At 43.2% G+C, this 15793-nt stretch overlaps 1 protein-coding gene across 3 annotated transcripts in view; it reads left to right on the forward strand.

Moving 5' to 3' along the window:
- DIS3L (DIS3 like exosome 3'-5' exoribonuclease) overlaps window positions 1-15227 on the forward strand; it is a 32313-nt gene extending 17086 nt beyond the window's left edge. For 2 of the 3 annotated variants that reach the window (NM_001078156.2, XM_059890681.1), the window contains 11 exon segments: window positions 461-640; window positions 2684-2853; window positions 3898-4059; window positions 5959-6206; window positions 7304-7396; window positions 10197-10730; window positions 11493-11647; window positions 11755-11933; window positions 13502-13647; window positions 14371-14545; window positions 14633-15227. In NM_001078156.2, the coding sequence (NP_001071624.1) occupies window positions 461-640; window positions 2684-2853; window positions 3898-4059; window positions 5959-6206; window positions 7304-7396; window positions 10197-10730; window positions 11493-11647; window positions 11755-11933; window positions 13502-13647; window positions 14371-14545; window positions 14633-14938 (2348 nt within the window). In that variant the 3' untranslated portion in view covers window positions 14939-15227. 3 annotated transcript variants of the gene reach the window in all.
- The last annotated feature ends 566 nt before the right edge of the window (window positions 15228-15793 follow it).

Genomic DNA, 15793 nt, shown 5'->3' on the forward strand with positions numbered 1-15793 from the left:
TGCTGACCGCTCCCTGGACACGTGGCCCCCGAAGGTATGAGACAGAGTCCCAGTGTGGGCTGACACTGTCTCATGCAGGGAAGCTACCTTAGAAGGCAGTTGAGGGACTTCCCTGGCAGTGCAGCCGTTAAGACTCTACACTTCCAGGGCAGGGAATGCAGATTTGATCCCTGGTTGGGAAACTTAAGATCCCATATGTCAAGCGGTGGGGCCAAAAAAAAAGATGGTTGGGGGTGGCTTTATGAAAGCACATTTTGCAGCACGGCCTGGCAGCAGCCTTTCTTCCTTCCTAACCTGTGGGGCAAAAGTTTGCCTTCAGTTTGACTTCCATCTTTGAAAGGAGGGAGCTTTTATTTACAATAATGCTGATTAGATCTTGAACGGATTATGTTTGAAAGGCCTCACTGGTGAGGTCTCCCCCTTGGCTTTATGGGGTTTCTCTGTGCTGCTCCCAAAGCAGATCTCGTCAGTGACGTCCTAATCCACGGGATGAAGGCTCGAAACCGCTCAATTCATGGAGACGTGGTGGTTGTCGAACTGCTCCCTAAAAGTGAATGGAAGGGGAGAACCACCGCCCTGGGTGAGAATGACGGTGATGACAAGGCCCTGGGCGAGTCCCCGAGTGAGCCCATGCCCACAGGTGAGCCAGCCCGAAAGCTGCCTGCTCGTCCAAGCAGACTGTTTATTTTTCCTCTCCTTAGTCCAGAAGTACTGCAATTATTAATATATGATATCGTCTCTTTTCCTACATTATCAGTTTCCCGTCTCTGCAAGTTTATTTAGTTCTCATCAGCACCCAAATAGGCTATAATATGTCTCACCTTAAAACAAAATAAAAACCCTCTTAGGTCCCACATCCTCTCCAGCTATCGCCGTTTTCCCTGCTTCAGTTTCTGGAGAAACTCATTGAAAAGGGAATTCTCTCTCTCCTCTCCAGTTCCTCTCTCCCTGGTCTCTCCCAAAACCGCAACATCCAGGCCCCACCCCCTCCTACCTCTTGTCCTTTGTCAGAGTCACCGGTGACCTCACCGCCCACAGTCCTTGGCACCTATAACCTGCCAGCAGCATTTGGCTGGCAGACCACTGCCTTGTCTTCGGCTTCTGGGCTCTTCTCCTCCACTGGTGGATTCCTGCTTATTCCTTTGCTGGTTCTTGCCCGTCTTACTGTCCTCTCGGATGCACCCGGCCTCCTCTCTGGATCTCTCCCTCTCCGCACACTCTCCCCAGGAGCTGCCTCCAGTCCTCTGACTGTCCCTCCAGCCCAGAGCCCTTCCACAGCCAGTTTTGTCTACTCAGTCATCTGTTTGGCTTCCTCCCCTGGATGTCTTAACAGGCACCTCAAACTTAGCACACCTAATAACAAAATCCTGATTTCTGCCCCCCAACCTGTTTCTCTCCAACTGTTCCCCATCTCAGTAAATGGCAAGGCTGTTCTTACAGTTGGTCAACCCAAGACCTTGGAGCTATCCGCACCTTCGTTCACACATCGGCGTGTGCTGTCCACTCTAGCTTTAAGGCGTGGTCTGGGTCCAGCCGCCCCTGCCCTCTGCCACTTGGCTCCTAAGTCAGTGCACGAAGACCTTCGGGAGAGATTTTCCCGACAGCCGCCTCGCTCGCCTCCCTGTGCCTGTCCTTGCTCCCAGAGAGTCTTCTCGGCAAGGGAGCCACAGTGATCCTTTTAAAATCTTCAGGTCCTGTCAGGTCTCTGCTTCTGCCACGGTTACCAACTTGTCCTTTACCACCTGAGAAACAAGCTTTCCCCAAACCTCACACCTCCTCTCCTCACTTCAGGTCTCTGCTCAGAAGTCACTTCATTTGAAATAGCTGCTATTCTGACCCTTCATGCTCCTGGTCACCTTACGCTACTCTGCATCTCCTAGCAGTCCTCCCTGCCTCACATATTTGTCTCCCGCCCCCACAGACACCCAGACTGGAGTGTAGACCCCAAGCAGTCAGGGACTTTGTTCTGATACAGCTGTGTTCCCTGCTAGAACCTAGAACAGGGCCTCCATAAATACTTGGGAAAAGCAAAGATAGCACTTTTAAATGTTATACTTTGCCTTTTCTTGACTTCAGTCTGTGATGATTAAAAGTTTTACGTATCAGACTTATGATTTGTATACTTTTTCTGTGAATAATGTTGAACCAAATGATTTTGGCTGGTAGGAAAATGCAAGACAGTGAAAACGCCCAACAGAAGGCATAGGTTTAAAAAAGTGAAGATCAGGGACTTCGCTGGCAGCCCAGTGGTTAAGACCTCATGCTTCCCCTGCAGGGGGCATGGATTCAATCCCTGATCAGGAAACTAAGATCCCTGTGGTCAAAAAAAAAAAAAAGGTGAAAATCATTGACTTTTCCCAACATACCTAAACCTGAGTTTGGTGAAGTAAGGGCCGAAGAGAAAGTGGGACTAATGGCTTCTAAAAGTCACCCCACAAAAAAAAAAAAAAAAAGGAGGGGGGCGCATACTAACAGTGTTTATTTTAAAAATTACCTATCTTAAAAAAAAATGATCCATCCTTCTTAAAAGAAAGGCAAATGTTTGCATCTCTCAAGTTGTGTGGATGTGCTTGAAAAAATTGGATGTTGCATTTCCTGTTTTCTTCCTCACTGCTGAGCTGGTCAGAGTCCAGTTAGGTGACACCTTACCAGCGAAGGTTTCTTTTGTTTTGTTTTCCCAAAGGCAGAGTGGTAGGCATCCTTCAGAAGAACTGGCGGGACTATGTGGTGACATTTCCATCCATAGAAGAGGTCCAGTCACAGGGCAAAAATGCTCAGAAAATCCTAGTTACACCTTGGGATTACAGAATTCCCAAAATCCGAATCAGCACTCAACAAGCAGAAGCCCTCCAGGTACCCCCTCTCTTCGCCTCTTGTCTCTGCCAGCTTTTGAGCAGTACCAGGAAACGTTAACTTCTTTGCATAAGAAGGGGTAAATTATTGATGGCATGTGGCATTCCGAGATCCTGTTTTCTAAAAATTCTAAATATATAGAATCATCTATTAAGTAGTCCTTGGTTAATAAATGAAGGCCAGAGAGAAACCGTCCTAGAAAGAGCTGTCAGGACAGCTGGAGAGAACATTCATTATCCAGCTGTCCAACACAGAAACTTCCAATAGATACACTTTGCCAACGCTAACAAGCTTTCTTCCAGCAAGTGATATAGAAATACGATTGCTCTGCCCTGTGGGGATGATATAGTGGTACTTCACAGAATCGATTATCCATAAAGGAACAGAGCCCCGGAGAGAAGACATAAACAAGAAAGTTAGAAATTAACCTTTACTGTGGCAAAGGGTGCAGGCATCACCCAGTCTGATTTGCCCCATGTTCTGTAGTTTGTAAATGAGACGCTGAAGCAGGCTGTCCCCAGCCAGTAACCTGTTCATCCTGTACCTTTCCATCCTGAAGCCTCACTCAGGCTCTCAGAGGCCAGGTGCAATAGCTGCTTTCCGTATCTGTGGCTTGCTGGAATATGGGGCAGTGAGGTTCAGTTCACGCTGATTACCTTCTCCCCGCCAAAAGATGTCTTAAGAAATTAGAAAGTAACTCCAAACACACACACAAATTGGACTGTGCATAGTTGGGTTTTTCCCTTGGGCTGCATATGTTAACTAGAACGTGTCACAGTTGGTTCTCTCTTTCTCAGGTTTTCATCTTGGTGCAGAGAGGTAATGCCTCCCTTCAAAGCACTGCGTTAAGCATTTACCTGCCATCTGACCATTTAGTAAAACAGGAAGAACCCAATAAAAGGAAAACAAGAGAAGAAGATGGTTATTTGTATTAATAAATTGGCCACTGTCTATGGAGCTCAATGCTGTTTATCCCTTGTTTGGTGTTGCTAATTGACCCACTTACTCCTGACACTGGGTTCGTGTTTCCCCCTCTCTGTGCAGGACTTCAGGGTGGTCGTGCGCATCGATTCCTGGGAGTCGACATCTATGTACCCAAATGGACATTTCGTGCGTGTTCTAGGAAGAATCGGAGATCTGGAAGGGGAAATTGCAACCATCCTGGTGGAGAACAGCATCTCAGTTGTCCCCTTTTCCGAAGCTCAGGTCAGACTCGCCCCAGTGCTGTGGTCTGATAAAAGACATTCTCTGCTTTTTCGTTCGTCTGCCGTTGTTGTTGTTCTGTCAGTAAGAAAGAAAAATTTTTGTACTGTGTAACAAACTGCTATCTAAACCACAGCTAATGGGAGAAGTTCATTCCTCTTTAACTCTGTGTTTGAACGAGACTGGAGTCAACTTCAAGTGCAGTTTCTTACAGCCTCATAGCTCTCAGATTTTTAAATGTTTCCAACTGTGCTTACAAATGGTATGTCAGCATCTTATCATCAGTATGCATCCATCCCCGTAACTACATGGGTACCTGGTTGTTACAGACCCACTGGGCTCTGCTCCCTGTCTTGATCATTCAACCAGAGGCCTGCAGAAAGCTGTGGGAAGCAGCTTCTTGGGTATACATCTCTGACCCATGTATCAAAAAAATCATGCTCATTATGAAACCATTTTTGTAACCTTTACAGAAAACAAAAATTGTGTGAACATAAAGCATCAGCTATTTCTGTCACGTTATGATCTGTTAAAAATCCTCATAAATTGTGTTTATTATTCTTGCATAGCTATATTCATAGTGCACACAGGCTATTTTTTGCTTCTTGCACTTAAAATTATTTCTATGTGTTGACATAGCCTACTTACTGTTAATAATGATGGCAAATTACTCTATATTGATGTATTCTAGTTTACTTAAGCTTTCCTCAGTTGTTGAGCATTTGGGATTTTTAATGTTTCAGTATTATAAAAGGTGCTACTTCAAATGTTTCATAAACATCACTTTTTTTTAATCTTTTGATCATTTTCTTTGGAATGTAATACTTAAAGTGAGATTACCAAGTCAAAGGGCATAAAAAATTTAAATAGCTTTTGCTGTGAATAGGCAGGTTGTCCTCCAGAAAAATTGGGCCAGTTTGCATTGTCATCAAGAGCATATGGGTGTTCTTATTTTCATTATAATTTTTGACAGAATAGTAACTATAATAGTAAAAATACTTTAGAATATCTTACATTATTAAAATTTTATGTTTAACATTAGTATCTTGAAATCATTTGTTGGCTTGTTTTGACAGCTTAGTGAAAATGTTGGAACAAAATAAAACATGAATTAGACTTCACAGGACTAGAATTCTTCCTTTTTAGCCTACTTAACTGCAAATTGATGGCTTGAATAGGTAATAATGCAGAAAAAAAATGCCCAAGATTGATCCTGCTTTAAAAAGGGAATATGTTTTTAATATCTGGGACATGTTGATTTTTTTCAGGGCTTGACTTGAATTAAAAGCTCAAATATATTTAAACAAATGGATCATTTGAAAATGTGGTAGATATTGTACTTTTTATAAGCCACCCATTCATTCTTGCCCGCACCCTCACAACTAAAGGAACTGTAAATGCTCTGGAACATTTCCTGTCAGACTGTAGAATCCTCAAGGGCATGCAGATTGTGTCTTTCCTATTGAGTCCCGACTTTCCAGAACCTCACACGGCTCCTGACACGTATTAGGCACCTAATAAATAATTATTGCTCAAAAGAAACAAATAGGTAGAAGGTAGTGAGTAATGAGGGGCTTCCCAGGTGGCACTAGTGGGAAGAATCCGCCTGCCAATGCCGGCGACGTAAGAGACTCGGGTTCAATCCTTGGGTCGGGAAGATCCCCTGGAGGAGGAAATGGCAACCTACTCCAGTATTTTTGCCTGAAGAATCCCATGGGCAGAGGAGCCTGGTGGGCTACAGTCCGTAGGGTCGCAAAGAGTCGGACATGACTGAATGAGTTAGCACACGCACACAATGAGTAATGAATGGGGTTTCTATGCGGTCACATGGAGAATGTTAGAGAGTTTTTATGGAAACTTCTGGTGCATGAATTGCTGAATCTTGGGCCTCTCCCTGTACAGATGTGTGAGATGCCAGTCAACACACCGGAAAATCCCTGGAAGGTAAGTTCGCAAGAGGAACGAGAACGTGAAGACCTGAGGAAAACCCACCTGGTGTTCAGCATCGACCCCAGCGGCTGTGAAGACGTGGATGACACCCTTTCAGTCCGAGCCTTGGATAATGGCAACCTGGAGCTTGGAGTCCACATTGCAGATGTGACGCACTTTGTAGCACCACACTCCTATATTGACATTGAAGCTAGGACAAGGTAATGCTTTTAGAAATCAGCACTGGGATTGTGTGGGTGTGACTATAATGTGTTCTGCAACTGTGCTAAGTCACTTCAGTCGTGTCTGACTTTTTGCAACCGTATGGACTATAGCCCACCAGGCTCCTCTGTCCATGGGATTCTCCAGGCAAGAATACTGGAGAGGGTTGCCATTTCCTCCTCCAGGGGATCTTCCCTACCCAGGGATCGAACCCAAGTCTCTTACATCTCCTGCACTGGCAGGTGGGTTCTTTACCACTCGTACCACCTGGGAAGCCCATGCTAGTTTCAGATTTTTAAAACAAAGATTTCACAATTGGGAACAGTCCTGAAGATCCTTCCAGAAACGGCAACCCACTCCAGTACTCTTGCCTAGAAAATCTCATGGACGGAGGAGCTTGGTGCAGGCTCCTGTCCATGGGGTCACAAAGAATCGGGCGTGACTGAGCGACTTCACTTTCACTTCCCCTTTTCCTTGAGAAAAGTAGTATCTTGATCAATTACGTTTCCTTTGTTTTTTGGCTGCATTCTCCAGTTGGGATGAGTGGGGGCTACTCCCTAGTTGCAGTGTGCGGGCTTCTCTTTGCAGTGGCTTCTCTTGAGGGAGGTTGCAAGGGCTTAGTTGCCCCATGGCATGTGGGATCTTCCCAGATCAAGGACTGAACCTGAGTCCCACGCATTGGCAGGTGATTCTTAACCCCTCGACACCAGGGAAGCCCCTGCCTTTCCTTTTTTAACAAAATCTTTTCACATGTTGTATGCTACAGTGAAATGGGTTAAATTTTTCATGTAGTAATATCCTATTTTCTATAAATACTGGATCGTTACACTTTAATTTTTCCTACACAACTAAGATTTGTGCCACTCTGTCTTTCTCTTTTATATCAGTGGAAGAATATTGAGCCCAAAGCGGCATCACTTAGAAAAGTGGGAACACAGGCATAGCTTTGTTGCCCAGCCTGCTGCACTTTATGAAAAGCAGCAGCCTTGGGGAATTGGCGCTGAGCCCTCAGCCATTTCCTCACCGCAGCCTGTGCCGTCAGCAGTTCTGCCTCTTGCTGCTGAAGGTCATGGACCTGCACATGTGTCGTTCACAGGGCCACCACTTACTACTTAGCGGACCGTCGCTATGACATGCTGCCCGCCATCCTCAGCGCTGACGTGTGCTCCCTCCTGGGAGGTGTTGATAGGTGAGTTGGTTCATTATTTCTATTGTCAGAACTCGTCCTGGTCCTTCTGTGATGCCTGGTAGCTCTTGCTTGTGGCCACTTCCTTTTTCTAAGCTACTTTCCCACCGCCCTTCCCACCCCTTCTTTCCCCCCCAGTCCTCTGTTTGGGGGCAGCTTTATTGCTCGCACCTTCCCTTCCCTTCCACTCCTCTTTTCTTTTTGTCTCCTTTCCTTCTGCCTAGCTGGGAGGCTGCTTCTTCCTCTTGTTGACTTTTTAAAGTCAAAGTCTAAGAACAAATGTATGTCCCTTTGTACATATATGTTCCCTGGTTGAGGCTGTTTTTCACAAGGATCATGAACTTAGGGAGTTTTGTGGTTATTTGTTGTAATTAAAGTTTATATCTGTCCTTGAAGCTGAAAATTCACACCTTCCAAAAGATGTTTAGTGAAAGGCTCCCACCTGCCACTTTGCATCAGTTACCAATTTCTTAAGTATTTTTTAGATACAATACTGGAACGAAAAAGCATTCTCAGTTTTCCACCTTCCTGTATGGGAAACACCCAGCTCTTCCCTGCTATGTCTTTCTTTCCCATAAGTCTCCTTTGTCTTTACAGAGGGCACATTACATCTGACACTGCTCGCCACCAGATGTCTTTCTCCACACCAAGCTATTCTCTGCAACCGCAGCTGGGTGTCCTACAATTTAATCAGTTCTGATGCTGTCTTCCGCAGAGACGGCATCAGGTTCCACAGGGTAAGGGCTCAGTCTCACACAGCTGTCCCCCTCTCCCCAATTTCAGACACTGTCACAGGCCCAGATTGTCACCGTGCTTCTGACTGACCCGCTGTAGATTAGAGCAGGGGTCCCCAGCCCCCAGGTCATGGACTGATACCAGTTAGGAACCAGACCGTCACACATCAGGCGAGCAGTGGGCAGGCAAGTGAGTGAAACTTCATCTGTATTTACAGCCACTCCCCATGGCTCGCGTTACCGCCTGAGCGCCGCCTCCTGTTGGACCAGTGTTGGCATTAGATTCTCATAGCACGGACCCTGCTGCTCTTGACTCATCCTGAAACCATCGCAGTCCACCCCTGGTCTGTGGAAAAACTGTCTTCCATGAAACTGGTCCCCGGTGCCAGAAGATTGGGGACGCTGGATTAGAGCTTTCCACTACCCCTTCCTTGCACTTCAGATGCCACTTGAAAGTCCACATTGTTACCTGTACTTCTGACCTACTGGCTATAAATCAGAGATACCCAGACCTCCTCCTCAGGTTCAATTAATTGTTAGAGCAGCTCTCAGAACTCAGCAAAACAATTTACTTATGTTCACTGTATAAAAGTATATGATAAGGGATACAGGTGAACATCCAGATGAAAGAGTTGTGTAGGGCAAGGTATGTGGAAGGAACACGGAGCTTCTAGGCCCGGGGTGCCACTCTCCCAGCACCTCCGTGTGTTCACCAACCCAGAGGCTCTCCAAACCTCGCTCACTGGGGATTTTATGGAAGCTTCATCACATTGGCGTGATCCATTAGTAACTCCATTTTCAGCCCTTCTCCTCGAGAGAATGAGGGGCAGGATTGAAAGCTTCTAATCATGGCTTGGTCTTTCTAGTGACCAGCCTCCTCCAGGAGCCCACCTCATTAGAACAAGACATGCCTATCTCCCAGGAAATTACAAGGGTGTCAGGAGCCCTGTGTCAGGAGATAGGGACAAAGACCAACATAAGTTTTCTGTTATTTCACACACTGATGCACATATTTGGACATGTGGTCTTTCTTTGTCATACAAATGGTAACCATATATATACTCTTCAGACCTTGCTTCTTTTTTAACTTAACAATGTATCTTGGAGATCATTCCATATTAATAACAGTTCTGTATCTATGGAAATTTGGATTGCTTCCAAGCTTTTGCTATTATAAACAAAACTGTACTGAATTACTTGGACTATAGCTCATTTCACATTTTTAAAAGTACAGCATCTCTGGAAGATAAAGTCCTAGAAGTGAAATTTCTGTGTCAAAGGGTATGTGCATTTGTGTTTAAAAAGCAAAGCGCCTTCCATAGAGGTTATACCAGTTACATTCTCCATCACTGTATGAGAGTGCTAGTTTCCCCACAGCCTTGTCAACACAATAGATTGTGTTTTTTTATCTTGGCCAATTTGATAAATGAGCATGGTATCTTAAAAGTGCTTTTGATTTGCATTTTTACTTCTATGCGTACAGTCATTGTTTGTATGCCTAAGCCGTTTGTGTATCCTGTTCTATGAACTCTTTCATGGTTTTTGCCCCTTTCTCTTTTGCTTTCTTGATCTAGTAGTAGTTGGTATGTAAGAGCTCTTCACATGTTAAGAAATTAGCTCTATTTTTGATGTCAGTTGCAGATGTTAGAGTGATGGTGCTAAAGTCGTTCTTTACTAAGTGAACTTTTTGCTCATGAACCTGCCATCAAGACTGATATCCTAGTTCAGTGTTACCTAGTAGCATTCAAAAGGCTTGACTCCTCTTTGCTAGAGAGCCCAGTAGACTTAACTCTATCAGTGCTGTGCTGTTCTAAGGAACATGGAGAACCATCAAGTTGGGCTTGCAACAGTTCGTGTGAACTCATTTCAGATTTGCTCAGAGATCCACAGAACCTTGTCTAACCTCATTTTAATTTTAAATATCTTTCACCTTAGCAGCAGAGTGTTGGATTGAAACATCAGACCGGAAACCCATAGCAATGTCATTTCTTTCATTACATTTAGGCTCTAGTTCTGTTCATTTCAAAAAATGGTAGAATTAACAATGATGCATGTGACTGGTTTTGCAGGTATGCTGTAAGCGTGATGTGGGAATTAGATAAGACCTCCTATGAAATTAAGAAAGTATGGTATGGCAGAACCATTATTCGATCGGCATACAAACTGTTTTATGAAGCAGCCCAAGACTTGCTGGACGGAAACTTCAGTGTTGTGAAGGATATTCCGGAATTCAAGGACCTGGATGAGAAGAGCCGACAAGCCAAGCTGGAGGAGTTAGTGTGGGCGATCAGAAAGCTAACTGACATAGCCCGCCACATCCGAGCCAAGCGAGACAGCTGCGGTGCCCTGGAGCTGGAAGGAGTGGAGGTTCGCATCCAGCTCGATGAGAAAAAGAACATTCACGACCTCATCCCCAAGCAGCCCCTGGAAGTCCACGAGACCGTGGCTGAATGCATGATCCTGGCCAACCACTGGGTAGCCAAGAAGATCTGGGAGAGCTTCCCTCATCAAGCCTTGCTGCGCCGACACCCTCCTCCACATCAGGAGTTTTTCTCCGAACTCCGAGAGTGTGCTAAAGCAAAGGGCTTCTTCATAGATACACGGTAATTTCTCTTTTGAAGGGGCAGGAAAATGGAAGGGGTTACTGTACACTTATGTATTTTACAGTGGTTATAAAATGTGACAGCCAGATCTTTGACCAAAAAGAGAAAACTTAGCTTTTCTTCGTTTACTATAATGTAGGTAAAGAGGCTTCCTTTTTTCTTTTTGGCTGCCCCACATGGCTTGGGGGATTTTAGTTCCCCAACCAGGAATTGAAGCATGATGTAGTTTTAACCACTGGACCACCCAGGGGAGTCCTTGGCTCAATAATTCTTGATTTAAAAAAAGAAAAATTTCATTTATTGACCTATACAGGATGTTTAAGGTTAAGGGTGTTAGGAATTTAACTCGAAAGGTACGTGGCCACCCACTGTGTGCTGAGTGTTAACTTCACCTCATAGGTTCAGCACATTATTCTTCACTACTTAAGAAAGGTAGTGGAGGGAATTCCCTGGTGAGCCAGTGGTTAGGACTTGGTGCTTTGACTGTGGTGGCCTGGGTTCCATTTTTGGTTGGGGAACTAAGATCCTGTAAGCCGTGCAGTGTGGCAAAAACAGAAAACAATGTTATTTGAATTCTGAAATTTTCTGTGTTTAAATCTCAAAAGCAAGTTAGATTTCTGTAGTTGAAAAAAAGTTGCTTCTCTGAAATGTGTCCCAAATAAATTTAACTATGGGCAGATGAGCGTATTCAGTTGGTGAGTAAAGGGTTGACTTGTAAATTATTGCTGGGGACCAAATAAGAATTTTTCCATTTTTTGTCAGGTCCAATAAAGCACTGGCTGATTCTCTGGATAATGCAAATGACCCCAACGATCCCATCGTCAACAAGTTACTTCGATCAATGGCTACACAGGCCATGTCTAACGCTCTGTATTTTTCCACCGGATCATGTGCCGAGGAGGAGTTCCATCACTATGGTGAATGATTACAATTTTCTTCTCTTGTGGCCGAAGCCTTGAGCCAACTGTTTAAAAAAGTTTTTTGTTGTTGTTGTTTATTTTGATTTTTTGGTTTATTTTTTAAGGTCTTGCATTAGATAAATATACTCACTTTACCTCTCCAATAAGAAGATACTCAGATATTATAGTACATCGATTACTAATGGCAGCCATTTCAAAAGATAAGAAAATGGAAATTCAGGAAAATTTATTCAGCAACAAAGATCTTGAGGAGTTATGCAGACATATCAACAACAGAAACCGAGTAAGAGGGATTTTTAATTCTCTTACCCATCATCTCTATTGCTGACAGAATATCAACTTTATTGTGTAGTGGAATGAAGTACCGTATATTCCAGCAAGTTAAACTCTAGAATTATTCCAATCAATGAGAAAGATGAAAAATCATAAAGTTTGTTGAGTAGCTCTCAATACATTTACAAATGTTCTGAAATACTTAATGTGGATTTATGAGATTCAACAAGTCAGATTCTTTCCCCGCAAAATGTAGAAATGTGAAAGAATGTCTATCATCTCACTACCCAAAGATAATAACAATTCTAGACAATGCTTTTTATTTATAAAAATATCCAGTCATACCTGCTGTTTGAAGTAGGCCTTTTTTCACTTAATATGTTATTGATAGCACACCATATCAATATAGTTACATCATTATTTCAGAAACTACTTTGTATTTTATTTCATATTGTTGCTATTGACCATGTTATACAACTTAAGTAGAACTAGACCATTTGGTTAAACATCAGATTGCAAACTGCCTAAATGTTTAATATTATCTGTATCCAGTTAGAACACTAGTTTGATACTAAACAATCTTGTAGCCACTACTCATGTTGGTTTAAATTAAAAATTCAGCTCCTCAGTTGCACTAGCCACGTTTCACATGCTTAATAGACACGTGTGGCTAGTGGCTACCTATGGGACAACACAGTTACAGAACGTTGCCATCATTTCACAAAGTTTGGTTAGGCAGCAGTGTTCCTGGCAATCTAGTTTACAACCATCCTTGTGTATACATTTTTACAGACTTCTCACATTTTGCCTGGATAAATTCCTGGCAATAATGAATTACTGAATCAAAAGGGGTACACAAAACTTTCAGCTTTTGTTTTTAATTGGAAGATAATTGCTTTATAATTTACAGTGAAATAAATCAGATAAATAAATCTGCCATACATTAACACAAATCAGGCATAATTAAAACTTTCATACCTATTACTAAGTTGCCCTCCAGAATATAGTTCTAATTTGCACTTCCATCAGCAGGATTTTGGTAGGACAGACTTATAGACCTGGGTACTTTTCATCGTCTTGAGTGAACTATAAACAGCTTTTAAATAACAAACAAGTAGTACTCCTGCCTGGAAAATCCCATGGACGGAGGAGCCTGGTAGGCTGCAATCCATGGAATCGCTGAGGGTCGGACACGACTGAGCGACTTCACTTTCACTTTTCACTTTCAGGCATCGGAGAAGGAAATGGCAACCCACTGCAGTGTTCTTGCCTGGAGAATCCCAGGGACGGGGGCACCTGGTGGGCTGCCGTCTATGGGGTCACACAGAGTCGGACATGACTGAAGCGACTTAGCAGCAGTTCTCTTTAAAGAGTTAATTTTCTAAGACATGTTTGAGGGATTGATAAAGGGTCCTACAAAATTGATTTAATTAATAATAGAGAATATTTGTATTAATGGTTTTCTAGAACCTAGCCTTTTTAAAAGACATTTGTTTCTTTGGGAATATGAATCACATGTTTCTTCTGGGGTGTCAAGAGGCCCATCATCATGTTTGGGGGTTGTGCTTCTTCTTACAGGCAGCACAGCATTCTCAGAAGCAGTCTACTGAGCTCTTCCAATGCATGTATTTTAAAGACAAAGACCCAGAAACTGAGGAGCGTTGCATATCTGATGGGGTCATTTATTCAATTAGGACAAATGGTGTGCTTGTGTTTATACCAAGGTATGTTATTTCTAACACAAAAGTTGTTACGAAGTCATAGTTAACCTCAATATAGACACAGTATAGAAATGGTGGGTTTGATCCCTGGGTTGGGAAGATCCCCTGGCGAAGGGAAAGGCTACCCACTCCAGTATTCTGGCCTGGAGAGTTCCATGGACTGTATAGTCAGTACATTAGATATCATTCTTTAAAGCACTTACTTTAGCAACTGTTTTGAAGTTACCATATGTACATAATGTAATATATAATTCATTATATAAGTATAAAAAAAAGAGATCCCTGGTAGCTCAGATGGTAAAGAATCTGCCTGCAATGCAGGAGACCTGGCTGGGTTCAATTTCTGAGTCGGGAAGATCCCCTGGAGAAGGGAATGGGCAACCCACTCCAGTATTCTTGCCTGGAAAATTCCATGAACAGAGGAGCCTGGCGGACTAGTCCATCCGGGTCACAAAAAGTTGGACACAACTGAGCGACTAACGCATTCACTCACTTCTGTATAAGTCATCGGATAGTTTTACTTTTTTCTTTAGCAAAACATTTTGTTTTCGTCTGCTCAATGAAGTAGATATTTGGAGGTTAATCAGATGTAAAGTTCTTTTTCTTGTTTTGGGAAGTTTTTTGTTGTTGTTTTTAAGCTGTAAGAAAAACTAGCGTTCCAGATAAGTATACAAGATCTGCATACTAAGAATATACTATCTCTGAATTTTTATTCTAATACTTCAGGTTTGGGATTAAAGGTGCTGCTTATTTAAGAAATAAAGATGGTTTAGTGGTCTCATGTGGCCCAGATGGCCATTCTGAATGGAAACCAGGATCCCTTCAACGCTTTCAAAACAAGATCACCTCTACCACAACAGGAGGGGAATCTGTTACATTCCATTTGTTTGACCATGTAACAGTAAGTCTGTATTTACATTAAGCATTGCTTTCAATGCAACCAGCAAAGAATGTGACTTAGTAATATGCATTTTCTCCTCTATGATAGGTGAGAATATCTGTACAGACCTCACGTTGCCATTCTGATACAATACGGCTTGAAATAATAAGCAATAAACCACACATGACACCAGATACAGAACTTTTGCAGCAGTGTTCCCTCTTGCTAAAGAGTGATTTAGTGAAAGAAGTAACTAGATCCGTGGAGGAGGCTCAGCTTGCTCAAGAAGTCGCAGTAAACATCACTGAAGATTATCAAAAATACTGCCAAACTAAGGGAAGAAGCCTGTACACACTTCTAGAGGAAATAAGAGATCTAGCTCTCCTGGACGTTTCCAACAGTTACGGCATATGAACTCTTCTGACTTCATTAAGAGAGAACTTTGTCTTCCGTGAGTGTTTTACCTTCAACATCAAGATAAAAGTTTCTGTGCCATTGAGTGCCACCAATCCCTGATTTGGATGGTGGGGGAGGAGACTGGGTAGATATTTCACATATTTGTGAAATGTTTTATCACTAAGTTGCATTTATGTGCAATTAGGTCAGTATGGAAAGTGGTTTTTCAGATACTGGATCACTGAATCCTGGCTCTGAAAAACAGGTTGCCAGTCTTGTTAATAAACCTAGAACTGACTTTTGGCCAGCTTGTCTCAAATCAGTTCTTTTTTGCATTAATTTTCCAGTAATTTCTACACTGGGCCATTTGGGTCACAGGTCCCTCTGACATCTGCCAGATTAACTTTTCAGTCTCCTTCAGATAGTAAGACTCAGTCCTGTACATGTGTCCACTTTAAAACTCTTGACTTGATATTTGACTCAGTCTCCCCTGCTGTCCCCAGCACCAGTTGGGGTTGGGGCCTAGGGAGTGGGATGGGATGCACAGGGTAAGGTCTGTTCTCTCACACCTCCCTTCCATCCTCTCATTGAGCTGAGTACTCCTCAGATAAGCTGCCCAGGCCTTGCTCTTGCTGGAGACTTATTACTTAGCACCATCACTTTGCCAGTCTACACCCTCTCCCAAAAAGCAACTTTCCCAAGTCCTAGTTCATAAAGATTAGCTTTGCCTTGCCCTCTCCCCCGTGGGAATCTCCTAAGAACCAGACAAACATTTAAACTTGATTCTCAACATAGTACTGTCTATAATTACCCCTCCACCAAATTGATAAACTGAGGCTGGAAAGACTCCAATTAGGTCTTCCCACCACGTGC

This window comes from Bos taurus, chromosome 10 (genome assembly GCF_002263795.3).
Source record: "Bos taurus isolate L1 Dominette 01449 registration number 42190680 breed Hereford chromosome 10, ARS-UCD2.0, whole genome shotgun sequence".
Taxonomy (NCBI): domain Eukaryota; kingdom Metazoa; phylum Chordata; class Mammalia; order Artiodactyla; family Bovidae; genus Bos; species Bos taurus.